The 17,939-nt window shown below is 49.1% G+C and overlaps 2 protein-coding genes across 2 annotated transcripts; one reads left to right on the top strand and one right to left on the bottom strand.

Annotated features, from left to right (window-relative positions):
* Positions 1-2,960: 2,960 nt before the first annotated feature.
* LOC136466401 (uncharacterized) lies at positions 2,961-9,584 on the top strand. Its single transcript, XM_066464786.1, has 8 exons — positions 2,961-3,194; positions 3,358-3,460; positions 7,084-7,189; positions 7,914-8,102; positions 8,228-8,698; positions 8,814-8,897; positions 8,983-9,075; positions 9,250-9,584. Exons 2-7 carry the CDS (start codon positions 3,410-3,412, stop codon positions 9,048-9,050), a joined length of 969 nt encoding a protein of 322 aa, XP_066320883.1. The 5' UTR covers positions 2,961-3,194; positions 3,358-3,409; the 3' UTR covers positions 9,051-9,075; positions 9,250-9,584.
* A 195-nt stretch (positions 9,585-9,779) lies between these two features.
* LOC136466402 (large ribosomal subunit protein uL3c-like) lies at positions 9,780-11,185 on the bottom strand. Its single transcript, XM_066464787.1, has 2 exons — positions 10,570-11,185; positions 9,780-10,200 (listed from the first exon to the last, which is right to left on the bottom strand). The coding sequence occupies exons 1-2, from the start codon at positions 11,084-11,086 to the stop codon at positions 9,911-9,913; spliced, it is 807 nt and encodes a 268-aa protein (XP_066320884.1). The 5' UTR covers positions 11,087-11,185; the 3' UTR covers positions 9,780-9,910.
* Between the last annotated feature and the right edge of the window lie 6,754 nt (positions 11,186-17,939).

Raw genomic sequence — 17,939 nt, 5'->3', positions numbered from 1 at the left:
AACACTAGAAAAGAGACTGGCACACCTCGATGTAACCCGTGGCCATGACGGGCCATACATGATGATTCACATCAAGAACAGTGTCGGACGTTGAAAGGTCCTAATATGGCTAGAGGGGGTGAATAGCCTATTTAAAAATCTACAAATCAATTAGAGCAATTTGATTAGTACGACAAATAGCGAAATACAAACTTGATCTAGCTCTACAAGGGTTGCAAGCCACCTATCCAATAATTCTAGTTGCAATGATTACTAGGCACACAACTTGCAATGTTACTACTCACTAAGAGCTCTCAATCTTGCTACTCTAAAGAGCTCCACTAGATGAACTTAAAATAACAAAGCAAGCTCCCAATTCTAATTACACTAAAGAGCTTGTCACAACTAGTTTGCAAGAATATAAATGAGTGAGTAGGGTGATTATACTACCGTATAGAGGAGTGAACTAATCACAAGGTGAATATTAAATCAATCACCGGGATAATACCAAATGGCAAAAGACAACCAATTTTCTCCCGAGGTTCACGTGCTTGCCAACACGCTACGTTCCCGTTGTGTCGACCAACACTTGGTGGTTCGGGGGCTAAGAGGTGTTGCACAAATCTCGTCCACACAATTTGGACACCGTAAGAATCTACCCACAAGTGAGGTAACTCAATGACACGAGCAATTCACTAGAGTTACCTTTCGGCGCTCCGCTGGGGAAGGTATAAATCTCCTCACAATCACCGGAGATGGCCACGAACAATCACCGACTCGTGCCAATCCTCCTTCGCTGCACCAAGCCGTCTAGGTGGTGGCAACCACCAAGAGCAACAAGTGAATCCCGCAGCAAAACATGAACACCAAGTGCCTCTAGATGCAATCACTCAAGCAATGCACTTGGATTCTCTCCCAATCTCACAATGATGATGAAACAATGATGGAGATGAGTGGAAGGGCTTTGGCTAAGCTCATAAGGTTGCTATATCAATGTAAATGCCCGAGAGAGTGAGCTTGAGCCAGCCATGGAGTTTAAATAGAAGCCCCCACGAAATAGAGCCGTTGTACCCCTTCACTGGACACAACTCGGGGTGACCGGACGGTCCAAACAGTTTGACCGGACGCAGGACCCCAGCGTCCAGTCGTCCGATGCTTGCCACGTGTCATCGGCTTCAAACGCCGATCGTCCGATCTCAACGGTCAAGTGATGACCGGACGCGTCAGTTAGAAAGTGACTGGACGTAGGATCCCAGCGTCCGGTCATTTCCAGTAAGGTTCCAAACGTGAAATTTCACGACCGGACGCGTTCGGTCATGCTCGATCGGACTTACCTGGCGTCCGATCACTCAACGTTTCCTCTGTGCGCCTCACGTCAGCGTACGTCAGCACTGACCGGACTCAGACCATGAGCATCCGGTCAGTTTACACGCCAGCGTCCAGTCACAAGACCGAGACCGTGTGCTTACTGCTGTCACTGATCGGACTCTGAACCCAGCGTCCGATCACTGCAGCACTAGCGCCCGGTCACTCTGTGAACCCTTGTCTTTTTTGTATAGGGCGTCGGTGGCACCGTCGGATTGTCCGCACTCTACGAGCGGACACTCCGCCGGTGAAGTTTCTAACCCTTGCTTAAATGTGTCAACCACCAAGTGTATCACCTAGTGCACATATGTTAGCATATTTTCACAAGTATTTTCAAGGGTGTTAGCACTCCACTGGATCATAAATGCATATGCAATGAGTTAGAGCATCTAGTGACACTTTGATAACCGCATTTCGATACGAGTTTCACCCCTCTTAATAGTACGGCTATCGATCCTAAATGTGATCACACTCACTAAGTGTCTCGATTAACAAAATAAAATGGCTTCTATCATTTATACATTTGCCTTGAGCCTTTTATTTTTCTCTTTCTCCTTTTCAAGTCCAAGCACTTTATCATTACTATGGCATCACCATCATCATGTCATGATCTTCATTTGCTCCACCACTTGGAGTAGTGCTACCTATCTCATAATCACTTTTGATAAACTAGGTTAGCACTTAGGGTTTTATCAATTTACCAAAATCAAGCTAGAGCTTTCAGACGTGCCGGTGCTGTTCTGCCTAACCCTTGTACGAACGTTGACAGGCACGTCAGTTCACCACGACGTTCGTCTGAACGGAATGGAACGCCATGACCAGCAGATGACGCCTGCACATGGCGCCAGTGACGAACAGGGTCACGACGTGGAGCCGTCCCTATTGACATCTATAGGTTCTGCGGGATCCGCATGAAGGAGAAGGACCCAACGATCCTAGAAGTCTTTTTCTCTCTCGTTCTTCTCCTTTTTCCTCCACTGTAACCCGCGCTTTTTCCTTCGCCTATAAAAAAGCAGGACGCCCCTACCGGGGGACCGAACAACGAACGAATCGGAACACAAGAGCACGATACGAGCACACAGCTGAGCGGCAATCGAGCTCTCAGCACCCGTTCACTCCTTCCACCAAAGACTTGGGATCATTTCCCTCTGTCGCCTGTTTGTAACCCTAATGCAAACCAAGTGCCGGTAACACAAGCAGCAGCGAACTGGACGTAGGGACGTTTCGTCCGAACCAGTATAAATCCTTGTGTACTCCGAGCACATCATCCAAGCTAGACGTGCAAATACAAATTTACTTGTCGATGATCAAAAACACCGATAATTTTGTATCATAAATATTAATAATTTTTATATTTGGTCAAAGTTGTTTCTGGATAAGAGAAAGATTCATAATTAAACATCATATTTTAGAATGGGGAGAGTACACTGAAAACAGAGGGGGAAAAGATCGGATGTCCCAGCTGTCAACTGAGGTGAAGAGATAGACACGGAGAGGAGAGGAGAGGAGAGGAGCACGGAATCTGGTGTCCGTCCCGTCCCACTAGGACTCCACTTCCCCGTTTTGTTAAACCGGATAACACCTAGATAAGCCGACGGATTAGCATCCCACCAACGACAACTTGGCTGTTTCCCCCGTTTGCTTCCTTCCCCTTTTGGCCCTTGCTTCGCCACACTGCGCGGCGCCCCCACCTGATCGCCGGAGCCGTCGCCTTCCTCCTCCCCGCCGCCTCAGCCCTCATCAGAGAGACCCCGTCAAACTCGCGCGCGCAACGCGCGGCCCCTTCCTCTCTCTCGTGTTCCGCTCCGCTTCCGCTTCCGCTTCCCCTTTCCCTCGGCTCAAGCCTCAAGGTGAGAGATTCCCCGCGCCCGCCCGTGCCAGCTGGATCGAACGATTCCTGCTGCTCCGTTTCGTCGTTGGTTATCCCGTTGGGGTCAATCGCCGTCCGCGGCTGTGCCGTTTTGTTTTTTTTACTTTGTTCTGTTGATAACCTTGGCTTGGCGTCGCTCGCAGGGAGATTTGGTTAGAGCAGCCGGGCAGAGCACGAAGGAGACGGGCGTCAGGCATGCCGGGAGGGGAGGACGTCCGCAAGGTCTCGCGCCAGGACATACAGCTTGTGAGCGCCCCCCGTGATCCCTCCCGCCCTCCTCTTCCATCTTGTTTTTTAGTACTTGCTTTCCGGGGTTTTTTTGCTATATGTATATTTGGTTACCTGATAGGCTTGATGAGAAGTAAATGGGCTCGATTAGGGTTACAGATGGTTGTGTTGTTGCAACAGTGCATGCCCTCGTTTGGGCTCTGCTTGCATACTAGGTCATGTGCTAGTGCTGTCCCAGTCCTGTCTGGTCATGATTCATAAACACGGAGCCGGAGGGGAGGAGCATCAGAGCATGAGCAGGGGGGGTGTATTTGTATGGGACAGAAACAGGGGGAGGAAGAGGCAAAGGTGGATGAAGGGGAAAGGGGCTTGCATGGGTAAGAAATGAGTGGGGAATTTATGGATGCTGCTACTGTTTGGTATCTGTAATAATGATGTGTGTTAAAGGAGAAACTGTGCGCTTCTGTGTTGTCTTATGCAAAAGCAGAATGTCTACCTGGAAGTTCGATGAAGTTGAGTTATGTCATCTACTGAATTTTCACTGTAGTTGTCCTGTTTTCACATGCCCGTTTGCCTTTTTTGGATGTCGGATCTTTCAGTTGAACTTTCAGTTTTCACCTACTCTCTCTGTCCTGTAATACAGTACATTCTAGCATTTAAAAGTTTGTCCTCAAATATAATTCATTCTATAAGACAAAAACTTTCGAGGCAGTTCATGAAGGTTTTGGGTATGGAAGTAGGAATCAGGAGGGGGAGGAAGTTCTGGACTTCGGGGTAGCTTTTGACCTGATGATAGCCAACACTTTCTTTAGAAAGAGAGAATCTCATCTAGTGACCTTCGGTAGCGGACAACATTCTAGCCAGATTGACTTTGTTCTCGCAAGAAGAAAGGACAAACAAGCATGCTTGGGTTGCAAGGTGATACCAGGGGAGTGTGTTGTTTCTCAACATAAGCTTTTGGTGGCAAACTTTTGTTTTCAGGTGTGTGCCCGTAGAGATAAACAAGCTAAGATTGAAAGAACAAAGTGGTGGAAGCTGAAAGGGGTATTTAGGGAAATGGTTATCAAAGAGGGCTCTTGGAAGAAAGAAGATGACATAAACAACATGTGGGAGAAGATGGCAACAAACATTCGGAAGGTGACCTCAGAGGTGTGTGGAGTAACCAAAAGAAGTGGAGGCGAGGCTAAAGATACTTGGTGGTGGAACGTGAAAGTCCAAAGGGCTATTAAGGAGAAGAAGGAATGCTATAGACGCTTGTACCATGACAAGAGTGTGGACAACATAGAGAAGTACAAGGTGGCAAAGAAGACTGCAAAACGAGCTGTAAGTGTGGCAAAGAGTAAAGCGTACGACGATCTTTACCAACATTTGAGTACGAAGGAAGGAGAGAAGGATATTTATAGGATGGCTAGGGTTCGTGAGAGAAAAACAAGGGACTTCAACCAAGTTAAGTGCATTAAGGATGAAAGGGAGCATCTCTTGGTGAAGAAGGATGAGATCCGACATCGATGGCAAGAGTATTTTGACAAATTGTTCAATGGTGAGAATACGGACACAACCTTCCAGTTGGATGACTCTTTTAATGACACCAATAGGCGCTTTGTGCGGAGAATCCAAGAATCTAAGATCAGAGAGGCGTTGAAAAGGATGAAAGAAGGTAAGGCGATGGGACCGGATGGTATCCCAATCGAGGTGTGGAGATGCCTTGGGGACATAGCTATAGTATGGCTAACCAAGCTGTGTAACCATATTTTTCGATCGAACAAAATGCCTGACGAGTGAAGGAGAAGTATATTGGTACCGATCAAGAAGAATAAAGGGGATATTCAAAGTTGTACTAATTACCGAGAAATTAAGTTGATGAGCCATACTATGAAGCTATGGGAGAGAGTTATCGAGCATCGCTTGAGAGCAATAACGTGGGTCTCTATGAACCAATTTGGTTTCATGTCCGGAAGGTCAACCTTGGAAGCCATTTTCTTAATAAGACAAGTTATGGAGTGGTATAGGGAAAAGAAGAAGGACCTACACATGGTTTTTATTGACTTGGAGAAGGCTTATGATAAAATACCAAGGAATATTATGTGGTGGGCTTTGGACAAACATAAAGTCCCAACGAAGTACGTCGGGCTCATTAAGGACATGTACAACAATGTTGTGACTAGTGTTCGAACAAGTGATGGAGACACGGATGACTTCCCGATTAGGATAGGACTACATTAAGGGTCAGCTTTGAGCCCTTATCTGTTTGCCTTAGTGATGGATGAGGTCACAATCGACGTACAAGGGGACATCCCTTGTGTATGCTTTTCGCGGACGATGTAGTGCTAGTTGATGAAAGTCGGACGGTAGTGAATCAGAAACTGGAGTTATGGCGGGAGACTTTGGAGTCCAAAGGTTTTAGACAAAGTAGAACTAAAACTGAGTATATGAGATGTGACTTCAGCACTACTACTCGGAAGGAGGAAGATATTAGTTTGGAAGGTCAAATAGTGCCTAGAAAAGATACCTTTCGATATTTAGGATCAATGCTACAGAGAGACGGGGATATTGATGAAGATGTTAGCCATAGAATCAAAGCAGGGTGGATAAAGTGGCGCCAAGCATCCGGTGTCCTATGTGATAAAAGGGTACCACAGAAGCTAAAAGGCAAGTTTTATAGGACGGCGATGAGACCTGCTATGTTGTATGGTACAGAATATTGGCCTACGAAAAGACGACATGTTCAACAGATAAATGTCGCGGAAATGCGTATGTTGCGTTGGATTTGTGGTCATACAAGAAGAAATCGAGTTCGGGACGATGATATACGTGATAGATTAGGGGTAGCACCAATTGAAGAAAAGCTTGTCCAACACCGGTTGACATGGTTTGGACATGTACAACAGAGACCTCCAGAGGCACCGGTGCGTAGTGGAATCCTAAGCCAGGATAGTAACGTGAAGAGAGGCCGAGGAAGACCAAAGTTGACTTGGGTAGAGGCAATAAAAGGAGACTTGAAAGGATGGAATATACCCAAAGACTTAGCCTTAGATAGGAGTGCTTGAAAAACAGCTATTCACGTGCCTGAATCTTGATTGCTTCTATTGGGTTTTAACTCTAACCTACCCCAACTTGTTTGGGACTTAAAGGCTTTGTTGTTGTTGTTGTTGTATGTTAAATACTTTCTATTTATCAACCAATCACCATTAATTATGTTGATGATAGCGTCTGATTAGAAAATAAAATGAGGGTACATGTGTCTTTTATGTTCTTTCTTAATTTGTTTTAAAATTCCTAGAATGCACTATATAATAGGACAGAGGGAGTAAGAAATTAATTCCTGGTGGGGAACATGTAGCTGTGACTGCACAATCCTGTTGACCAAATTGACTCGTTGTCAGTGTCCTATGTCTAACTTCTGCTTTCACTCTCATTTTGCCTCTGGCATTATCACATACAGATATCTGGCTTATGGTTCCTGAAATGTGCCTGCATCCGTTTATCACATTCTGTGCACAATCAACAAAGCCCACTGTATATGTTTTTTGTTCTCTCATCTTTGATTGAATTGTTTGTTCGTTATGGTAGGATTTTGTGCTAGTTTTCTTTTGCAGTGTGTACTTAAAGCAATAAGGCCTCATGGAAAAACTGTTTTACAGGTCCAGAATCTCATTGAACGTTGCCTTCAGCTATATATGAACCAGAAAGAAGTGGTGGACACCCTATCCTTCCAGGCAAAAATAGAACCTAGTTTCACTGAGCTTGGTAATTCTCTTCTATTACCATAAGTGACTTCCCTGTTCAATCAGCACTTAGCTTATTTCACAAGTTGATACAAGATTTCGATTTTTTAAATGATAACACATCATGATCACAACACTGTGAGCTCTGCTATTGTAAATTCACTTAGCATAAACTTCCCTTGAAATTGGAGGAACAATGGTTTATTGCATTAGAGTGGTGTATATGTTTTTTTGTTAAATCTTGATTGCCATGATGATGTCACACAGGAAACCCTTTTTTGTCCTAAATAATACTGTTTATTGGGACAAAAACTTAACTTGCTTAGTTCATATATTTTTATTTTTTGTTGATGAAATCTCAGAATGCATTGTTTTCCCATTTTTATTAGACCATCTATTTATCACCCCCAGTCTTTCTTGGGCAATTATGCATGATCTATAAACCAGAAACAAAACGATGATTTTGTATGTCCTCTGTCATGGACCTTAGAATCAATGACTCAGCATCAGCAAAATTGAGACCACCACTCAGCCAATTTCTGATCTATAATCAATTCATCAACGTGTGGCTTTGCACTGTGCTCTAACTTTTTTTGTTTGGAAATGGGATGGTGTGAATGCCTTTCTGATTGGTGGAACTTTTCAAAGACATGAATTTCGTCCCGTCATTATAAGATAATAACTAGATGGTCTCTTTGGTTTGGCCGTTTGGGTTTATTTACTTGACTGTCATTCTTTTTCTCCAGTCTGGCAGAAACTCGAGGAAGAGAATCGTGATTTTTTTAAGGCATACTATGTGAGGCTGATGCTTATGAATCAAATAGTGGCCTTCAATAAGCTCCTTGAGCAGCAGTATCAGATTATGACTAAAGATCATCCTTCTGGGATGCCTTCTATGCCTCCTACTGCTCCTAATGGCTCAAACTCTAACACATGTAAGCTTCTTTTCTTCAGCAGCTATACATCTGTACTAACTGACATAGTTACAATAATCTCTTTCAGCTAAAATGTAACCATGGAAGGAATAAGTTCTAATATTGTCCATTGTTGCCTGTCTCAGTGAACCAAAACGTGCCCTTTCTGCCAGACACTATCCCCAGTACTGCAATGCAAGATAACTTGTTGCATAATCGAGGTTCTAGTAGTATAGTAAATGGTGCTCCATCCAATGACCAATTTATCTATGCTGGTAAAGTTGTTCATGGCCTTCCTGGTGGCATGGATGCTTCATCAAGCCTTCTAGCAGCACATAATTCGACTGTTGGGCAGTTTAATGGACACAATGGAACAACAATAAAGACAGAGTCTGGCTACTCGAGCAACTCAGATTTTGGATTCGGCAATGAGAACGTGTTCCTAGAGCAGTCAGTTGGAGATGTATCAGGTGGATCCTTTAGCAGCTCTGAGTTGAATGGACAACCGCTAGGCGATCCAATTTTGGACATGGATTCATCTTCGTATGGTTTCTTGAGCCAGATTCCTCGTAATTTCAGCTTTTCGGATTTGACAGAGGATTTCAGCCACAGCGCAGGTACTTCTATGCAATATTGCTGATCTATATATTTTTGGTTTTTTCCTTTCAACATTGCTGCTACTTTATATATTTATATTGCATACATAAAGCATCTTCTGTCTTTCATGTGCAGAAATATTAGAGAACTATGGTCGATCCCCTTTCATCCCTTCCGATGCAAATAACTTCCCCGAGTCTACCACTGGAGAACATACAGGTTAACCATTGCCCTTCCCTCGACATTGCTCTTGATGCAGTACTGAAATGCTCAATTTATCTAATGGTTTCCTTGTTATCAACAGAAATAGGAAATAGGCGGCTAGATACAATATCTGAGGGTGTTCATTTTGAAGATTTTGGAAGTGATTAATAAACCTTTGATGGCACTGCACATGGTAATTTCGTAAACAACTTCATAGTTTTTGCAATTACAAGGAAGTAGATGTTGTTTGCTTCAATTTGCTTGTTTATTTTCCTGAGCTTGGCTTCGATTTGGTTGAGGTTGTGGCAGGTCATAGCAGTTTCCCTACTGTTCCTAACTTGTTTGGTCGTTTGTTCTTTATGTGCAGGTTGAGCGGTGATCCATTTGTACATACTATTTTGGGCAGAAAAATATCTACAATTGTGATCGTGGAACTAGCTGATTTGGTGGCAACTGCTGCTGCTTCTGTGTTAGGTTTTGTGCTCTTAGAGTAGAAGCATGGATGGCTTCTTCGAAAGCTTATTAGATCAAATAATCCGTATTGAAGGATGCCCCAAAAAATCCATCTTTGTATCTTCTCTGAGGGTAATGTGGTAGCAAATGCATTTGTTCAGTTGAGTTATGATTAGCTATGGTGGAAGCTTTACGATTACGTCAAAGTTCTCCTTTTTGCTCCTGTTGCACAAGGTTATATCTGCAGTATTTCTTGTTTCTCGCATTTCATGGTTCCGTTTTGGTTGCATTTCCTGCTTCAGATCATTACATATTTGCATGATCTACTATCACATTAATTAACTATTTGAATGATCTACGGTCATACTCTAATCCGCTTGCAAGTTTATCGCCCACCCAAGCATCATGGTGGCCCGTACTAAAACTGAAGTTTGCAAAAGAATGACAGTCATCTGAAGATCAGTTTTACTAATCTGAAGTTGCATGTGTACAAAGACTGGCGATTGGAAAAGAATTACATCCAGTTTGCAGCAGGGTAGGAAACACTCAACGTTCACCCCCTCAAAAAAAGAAGTCTAGTTCTTGGGGATGTTCTTGCCGACGATCTTGGCCGGCGTGATGCGGAGGAGGTTCCCGGGCTTCCCTGGTACGGCGCCCTTGATCATGAGCACCCGGAGGTCGTTGTCGATCTTGACGATCTTGAGTTTCCTGATCTTGGTCTTGGTCCCTCCCATCCTCCCGGGCATCTTCTTCCCCTTGTACACGCGCCCTGGCGTCGTCCCGGCTCCGATGGAACCCAGCTGCCTGTGGCTCTTAGAACCGTGCGTCATCAGCCCGCGCTTGAAGTTGTGCCTCTTGATGCCACCTGCCGATCAATGTCCCAAGCAACCGCCCGGGAACGGATCAAGAACATTGTAGGACAGGGGATTGCACAAGTGGCATTGCAATTGCAAATGCAAACCCTTGAAACTACACCTACAGCCAAGGTTTGACAAGAACTGCCAGGCAAACAGTTCTCAGCTCATTACAGTGCTGGCGAGCAAGACAGATCAATGGAATCGGCGCAGCGAAGCCAAGGGCTGCAAATGGAATTGCAAATGCTGCTAACTTCTTTCTCCAAGAAACGGAATGATACATAAAGCCGGAGGATTGTGGATACAATTAGCAGAAATGTGGACAATTGCTGTTGCTGGCATTGCAAATGCAGTAACGGATGGTGCGAGAATTGGTGTACCTTGGAAGCCCTTGCCGATGGTGTTGCCGGAGACGTCGATGAGGTCGCCCTCTTTGAAGAGGTCGGCGAAGTCGAGCGGCTGGCCGGGCTCGAAGCTGTCGACGGCGGTGAGCCTGAATTCCTGCAGGTGCTTCAGCGGCGTGGCGCCGGCCTTGCCCAGGTGTCCCAGCTCCGGGCGGGTGAGCTTGTCCTCACGCACGCCGTGGTACCCGACCTGGACGGCGTCGTACCCGTCCGTGGCGGCCGTCTTCACCTGCGTCACCACGTTGCCGCCCTCCCGGAACCCGACGACGGTCACCGGCACCGGCTTCCCCGTCTCCGGCTCGAAGTAGGTCATCATCCCCACCTTGGTCGCCATCACGCCCACCCCGGCCTCGTACGACGCGCGCACCGCCACGGATGCCCGCCGCCGCCCGCTGCAGGCCGCCGCGCCGCTCCAGGTGACAGTGCCACCGCGGCGGCGCTGCGGGAGGAGGGAGGCCACTGCGCCGCCGACGCCCACGGCCGCCATGGCCATGCTTGCTTCGGGAGGGATTAGCAGAGGGGAGTGGCGCTCTTGTTCAATTTGACTGGGATTTATGCGGATGCGGATAGGGCGCTCTCGCTTGCGGCTAGGTCCCCTTATCCTAATGACGTCGTCTCCTCGGAGGCGACTTCACCAATACGCCATCATACAAAGAAAGCGTATATGTATTTGCTTAGAAATTGTACGGCTAGACCTCCAGCGGGCATATACAGTTGAAAATTGCCAGCGCCCGGACGTCCGGATGCGTCTGTCACCCTGTTTCCAGCGCTTGCACCCTGGTGCGCCCACGTGGGGCTCGCACCGTCCACCCGTACAACACGTGCATGTAGGCAGGGACATTCTGCACCCACTCGGCGGCGGCGCAGCAAGTGCAGTAGCCGGCTACGGCAGTTGGTTCCATCGCAACATATCTATTTTTACAATATCCAAATAAAACACTTGCAACATACGTCCGAAACAGTTGAAACACTTGCAACATACGTCTAATTGCAGAACACTCGAAAACACTTGAAAGACATTGCAAACGCATGCAACATCCAGATCTACTTTTGTAATATACAGATAAAACACTTGCAACATACCTATGAAACACCTGAGACTCTTGAAACATACGCTTTGAAGCATGCATGTTATGCTTCATCCACATATACTTCTGCAATGTCCAAATAAAACACTTGAAACATACGTCTAAAACAACTGAAAACACTTGAAACATATACTTGCAATATGTGTACATAGCCATTGCAACATAGACAATATCTAGATGAAACACTTGAAAACATACTTATAAAACACCTGAAAACACTTGAAACACGACATCGATGGCGGCCACAGCCTACCTGGTGGGGAACTGCGGTAGCTAGCAAGCGGCGCTCGGGTGCAGTGGAGAGGGAGGATGGTGGTAGGCAAGCGGCTGGGCATGGTGAAGAACGCCGCACGCGGAGCAGTTGTCGTGGACTACACTGCGTCGCTCGAAGAACTCGGCGGCGAGTGGTGAGTGGCGATCAGGAGATAGGAAGGCAGGCGACGGCGCTTGGGCGCGGTGCAGCACGTCGCCGTGTTTTAGCTGCCGGCAGCGTGTGTCGCGGTGGAGCACGCCGTGGCGGTGCGGGCATGACAGCGATTCGAGAGTGGGTTCGAGTAAATGGATGCGGACGCGACGACGATTCGAGAGGAAAGTGACGGAGATTTTTATTTTGAGCAACACGAGATGGGTGCGTCCATGCGGATGGCAGTGTTGGCCGTTCGGGCAGGTGTCGAGGCCAAAAACGCACGGCTGGAAGAAACGGACGCCCTACCCACAGTATTTCCGTATATAGTCTGAAGAATTATGATCCCTTGTTGCACTGTCACTTTGGTAGATCACAAAGACAGTTAAAAGTGTTATCATTAGGATTAGAAAGAGTTTCGCCCTGTTCACTTGGCTTATAAGTCATACTTTTCAGCCAACGAACAATATTTTTCTCTCACAATAAATCAACCAACAGTACTTTCAGCCATGGCCTATCAACCAAGCGAACATCACATTTAAATATGAGTTGGTAGAAAATTTATATATCAGAAAAAGTTGGTCTACGTCTACTCTTAGCTAACAAGGGTTAAGGGTTAGATGAAAAGGAAGCACACTCACCCTACACCTAACGCTCCTTGTCTTGAACACTTGCTAGTCTAAATGTAAAAGGCTTACCTCTCTATCCAGCACTGATCTTCTACAGTTCTACTACTTAACAAAAGTTTTCCCGATCCAACTTTTTTACATAAGCATAAGACGGATGCACTTCTTGAAACTCAAAAACCATACCAAATCTAATATATCAAAGCAAGTTACTTTGGCCGTCTCTTAGGATGTCCACGTCGCCCCGAATTTCCTCGTCCGTTCGATCTTGGGTCCTACGATCCAGATCTCTTGAATCAGATTTCGTCTGAAGCGGCTCCTCGTGCTTCTCCTTACCTTATCCGGCTTTTTCATCATTTCTTCTCGGATTCTCCGGCTTCTCCACCGAATCCACAAAAGCAAATATATACTCCCCGTGCAGGACCCGTGGAGTACTCAGCTTCCGCTTCTGTTTCCTGAATCCTCTCTCCCCATCGCTCTCTCCTTCGCGTCTCGCGTCGCGCCGTCTCCGACGCGACGAACGCCGCTGCCCCTTCCTCCCTCTCTGTTTTCCTCCTCGCCTCGCAGCATCACCGGCGGCGCGAGGCGCCACCCGGGGCCTCGCTGTCCCCGTGCAGGACCCAGCGCACAATCCGCCAAAACCCTAGGTATCGCGGCCGCCATGCTCAGGGTCCCCTCACCTGTGGCCTTCCTGAGTTCGTGCCGAAGGTGGGATCCTTTGCCAGCTCCACGCGCCGGGGCCAGGACCTGCGTTTGCTCCGTTTTGGTCTGCTGGTCCATCTTCGAAGGTTCTCTGATCCAGCATCGCCCCTGCCTCGTGTTCCTCATTGCCGACCCCTGGTAATTTCCCCACGCTTCTCATCTTGCGTTTTGATTCAGGCTTTATTCCATGCTGTACTCCCACGTATCTGTCCCTGTGGTCATCAGCTAGATTATACCGGCGGCGGCTGACACTATGTGTTCTTCCTCTTTACTGTTCGTGCACGCATCGTGTTTGATTACTACTAATAGTTTAGCATTTGGATGTGTTACCAACTCAATTTAGGTTCTATGTAGACCTGTTAAATTACTCAGTGCCCTCTCTATTATTGTCGGGGACCTAATACCGGGGTACCCCAGAAGGTGGAACCAATAACCACCGAGCGTTAAAAACTTCTGGACGGATAAGGGCGCCGTAACGTCTCTTACTCGAATGACAGGAGTTTGGTTCCGCCTCGCCTGACGCCTTTGGGGCAAGCTCGGTCTCGCCCGAGGGCTGAGGGATAGACTCCGCCTTGCCCGACGCCTTTGAGATAGCTCTGTCTCGCCCGAGGGCTCAGGGCTAGTCTCCGTCTCGCCCGACGCCTTTGGGGCGGGCTCGGTTTCGCCTGAGGGCTGAGGGATAGACTACGCCTCGCCCGACCCTGGAGGGGCGGGCTCGGTCTCAACCAAGAGATAAGGACTGGCCTCCGCTTCACCCGACGGCCAGGAACGAGCCTCGCCCTGCTCGGTATCTAAAGACTGATTTCATCTTACATAACAACTTCTCCCCGTTCCCTCATGGTGATGGGTACAGGGCAAGACAAGACGTTCGGGTCAACCATGGCTCCAAGGACCATACCCTACGCCCTGGCAGGAAAAGTACTGCCAGGGAACGACGGAACAGGTGCTTTAGACCCTTCCGGGCACCGCAGAGCCCGAAAGGTATTTCAGGTGCGTGCCCCTCGCCCTGTAGAGTTGTAGGCGCCGCCTTCAGCTCTGGGACATGGAACCCGACGAAGATATACGACAACCGCTATGCTCCAGAAAATGATTTGCTATCTCCACGAACGACGGATATTCCGTCACCACGCTATGGACCTAAGGGAGCTGTGCCCGCTTTTTGACCCCTCAGGTCCACCAAGTCAGAAGACCTTGGCCACGGCGCTACTCCGGACCCCGACCCCTCGTCCCTCCAACGAAGACTCATAGGAACCAGAGGGCATGCGGAGCAAGGCTGAGGGAGACTCATAAGTCAAAACCACTGTACTGCAGCCCATACCCTACGCAGGGCAACATTCTGTAACCAACCTGACATTCTATAGAGGCATCGACAGTATTGTATGCGCTTATCTTCCTTCGCACTCATCAGAATGAAGAACCAGGCCGGGTAGACGTGAGCCACAAGACTAGGTAGAATACACATCCGAAAGCCCTCACCTTTGTAAAGCCAGCCCCTTCATCTATAAAAGGGGATGCGCTTCCTCCACCAAGGGGACGGATCTTTGACGGAACAACACAAGACACTCACACACACAGTCAAGCTGCTACAAAGCTCTTGGCCTCCTTTCAACCCTTCCATCAGAGACTTGGGACCAGTCCCTCTCTCGATCGTTTGTTCCCCCTACCACGAACCGTTTTCAGTGCTAATAACATGAGCAGCAATAAACTGGACGTAGGGACATTCGGCCCGAACCAGTATAAATCTTGTGTCCTTTAGCGCACCATCCGAGCCTAACGCGCATTACTATAAATTTACTTGCCGGTGCTTGTACGAAACACCGACAGTTGGCGCGCCAGGTAGGAGACTTGCACGTTCCAAATCAGGCCTCGGATGGCCACCCACGCAATCAGCTGGGCCCCAGGCACACACCTGCATTTCGGCGACCTAGATTTTATCGTCACACTAGGAGGAGAACTGGCGCTGACCCACATGGCCGCACAGTCTCTCCCTTCCATCAACCTCAGCCATCTGAGGCTTGAGGGCCCGTGGGGCGACTCCCTTGGACCCCAGTTATCCAGGGAGCCCCCACGCAGCATCCCCCTTTTTCCGGAAGGCCCTGTACGAAGCGCCCCGACAGCGTTTCCATTCGGTCTCCACAACGCCGCGGCGACCGCTGGCCACCTTCTGGCTCTACGCATGGTTCAGCCGCCTACGGACAGCGAGTTCGTGGGGGTAATCGAACATGATCCGGAGACACTCTACGGGCTCCTCACGGAGGAACCAGAGTCGTCCTCCAGCTCTGACTCTAGCAAGGGGAGCCATCACCCTTCCCGAGAATGCTTCATAACGCAAACCCCCGAGGGGCACGTCCAAAGCGTCTCTAGAGAGGAGACAACCCCAACTGGCAACCCCGACGACAGGATCGAGGCGGAGACGGTGGCTCCATCTCACGTAAGGATGGAGCAACTAAGAGCACGAAAGCTGGAGATCGATGACACCGGACAACAGCTTGTCTAGGAGTACCGAAACATCGAGGAGGAGATCAACCGTCGCGGAGACGGTGGGCATGCACGCGCCTTGGCCCGTGATGTGCATCGGAGGATCCTCACCGATGATGGGACTCTCCCTCACTTCGCTCGGGCAAGCCAGAACATCGCCGCCGCAATGGCCTTGCTTCATGGCCTCTCAAAGGCCGCGACGTCTGAAGATCGCTGGGCCCACAAGGAGATTCGCACGTTGCTTAAGCGTGCGGCGGCGTAGTAGGCGGAAAGTTCGTTGTCTCGACGATGCGAACCCGACACCAGCCAGTGCACGCCCTCAGTGCATCCCACCAGGGATGCGTCCGTTCACCAAACACCGCCAGGCGGCAGGTAGCCCTCTGCCGTCCCAGTGCATCAATGCCTCGGCCATGGCCGCGATGTACGCAGCATCATTGACGCTTGGAAACGCGCCCACGGCGACGATGGAGAAGCAGCACACCGCGGCTACCATCCTCGACGTGGCGGACGCTACGACAGCAACGAGGACCGAAGCCCGAGCCTCGGCCTACCAGGTCCTCAGGCCTTCGGTCGACACATCCTCAACGCTGCGTTCCCCCTAAGGTATCGACCGCCTACCAACATCCCTAAATATTTTGGCGAAACAAATCCCGGGCTTTGGCTCGAAGACTATCGGCTTACATGTCAGGCCGGTGGTGCGAGTGATGACGATTTCATTATTCGCAATCTCTCGCTGTTCTTGGCTAATTCGACGCGAGCATGGCCGGAGCACCTACCGTCTAATGCCGTTCAGAGTTGGGCGGATCTAATGGAGATCTTCGTGGGCAACTTCTAGGGCACGTACAAAACCCCTAGAAACCCATGGGACCTCAAGAACTGCCGCTAGAAGGCTAATAAAACCCTCCGCGGGTACATTCGGCGCTTCTCTCGGCAGTGCAACGAGCTCCCTAACATCGCCGACACTGACGTGATAGGAGCCTTCCTATCCGGGACAACCTGCGAATCCCTGGTCCACAAGCTAGGACGCAGGGGCCCGCGGACTACCAAGGAACTCCTGGACATCGCCACCAGTCACGCCTCTGGAGAGGAGGCGGTCGGAGCCATCTTTGATCGCTCCGACGGGAAGACGAGGTGGGACGAGGACACCGGCGAAGGCGCCTCCAACCGTCCCGCCAAAAGGAAAAATAAGAAGCAACAGCGCAACAACTCGCTTGTGGCCGCTGCTGACCGCAAAGGTGGCCAGAAGCCCATGGAGGGCACTCCGAACCACTTCGAGAAAATGCTCGAGGGGCCATGCCCAAACCACGCCTTCCCGGCCAAGCATCTATACAAGGATTGCGGCCACATGCGTAAATACTTGTTCGGGGGCCTTAACAAAGGGGAGCAGGGGAAGGAGCCTATTCCCGCCATAGACAACGCAGAGGAGAAGGACAATGCCTTCCCAACGCCGACCGGTGCCCTCATGATCTTCGGAGGATCAGCGGCCTACGACTCCAAGCGCCGCCAGAAGGTCGCGCGTCACGAGGTCTATATAGCCGGACCGGCCACGCCAGCCTTCCTCCGGTGGTCGGAATCCGCCATAACCTTCGACCGGACCGACCATCCGGATGCCGTCCCACACCCGAGAAGGTACCCGCTTGTCGTCGATCCGATCGTCGGTCCAAAGCGGCTCACCAAAGTACTGATGGACAGAGGCAGCGGCCTCAACATCATGTATGCCAAGACGCTCGATGAGATGGGCATCGACCGAACGAACCTCCATCCCATCCGAGCACCTTTCCATGGTGTTGTGCCTAGTAGGCAAGCCGTGCCACTAGGGCAGATCGATCTGCCCGTCACTTTCGGGGATCGGTCCAATTACCGGACTGAGACCCTCACCTTCGACGTAGTGGGGTTCCCGGGGACTTTTCCACGCCATCCTGGGACGACCATGCTACACGAAGTTCATGGCCGTTCCCAATTATACGTACCTTAAGCTGAAGATGCCAGGCCCCTACGGGGTCATCACCATCGGCACCTCCTTCCAGTGCGCTTACGAGTGCGAAGTCG

The sequence above is a fragment of the Miscanthus floridulus genome, chromosome 7 (assembly GCF_019320115.1).
Source record: "Miscanthus floridulus cultivar M001 chromosome 7, ASM1932011v1, whole genome shotgun sequence".
NCBI lineage: Eukaryota > Viridiplantae > Streptophyta > Magnoliopsida > Poales > Poaceae > Miscanthus > Miscanthus floridulus.
The sequence above is the reverse complement of the archived record's forward strand: the minus strand, read 5'-3'. Positions and strand labels throughout refer to the sequence as shown.

Coding starts and splice junctions, on each gene's coding strand:
- LOC136466401 (XM_066464786.1), top strand. CDS start 3,410: ATGCCGGGAGGGGAGGACGTCCGCAAGGTCTCGCGCCAGGACATACAG. Junction 3,461..7,083: donor CGCGCCAGGACATACAGCTT/GTGAGCGCCCCC, acceptor ACTGTTTTACAG/GTCCAGAATCTCATTGAACG. Junction 8,699..8,813: donor GGATTTCAGCCACAGCGCAG/GTACTTCTATGC, acceptor TTTCATGTGCAG/AAATATTAGAGAACTATGGT.
- LOC136466402 (XM_066464787.1), bottom strand. CDS start 11,086: ATGGCCATGGCGGCCGTGGGCGTCGGCGGCGCAGTGGCCTCCCTCCTC. Junction 10,201..10,569: donor CATCGGCAAGGGCTTCCAAG/GTACACCAATTC, acceptor ATTGATCGGCAG/GTGGCATCAAGAGGCACAAC.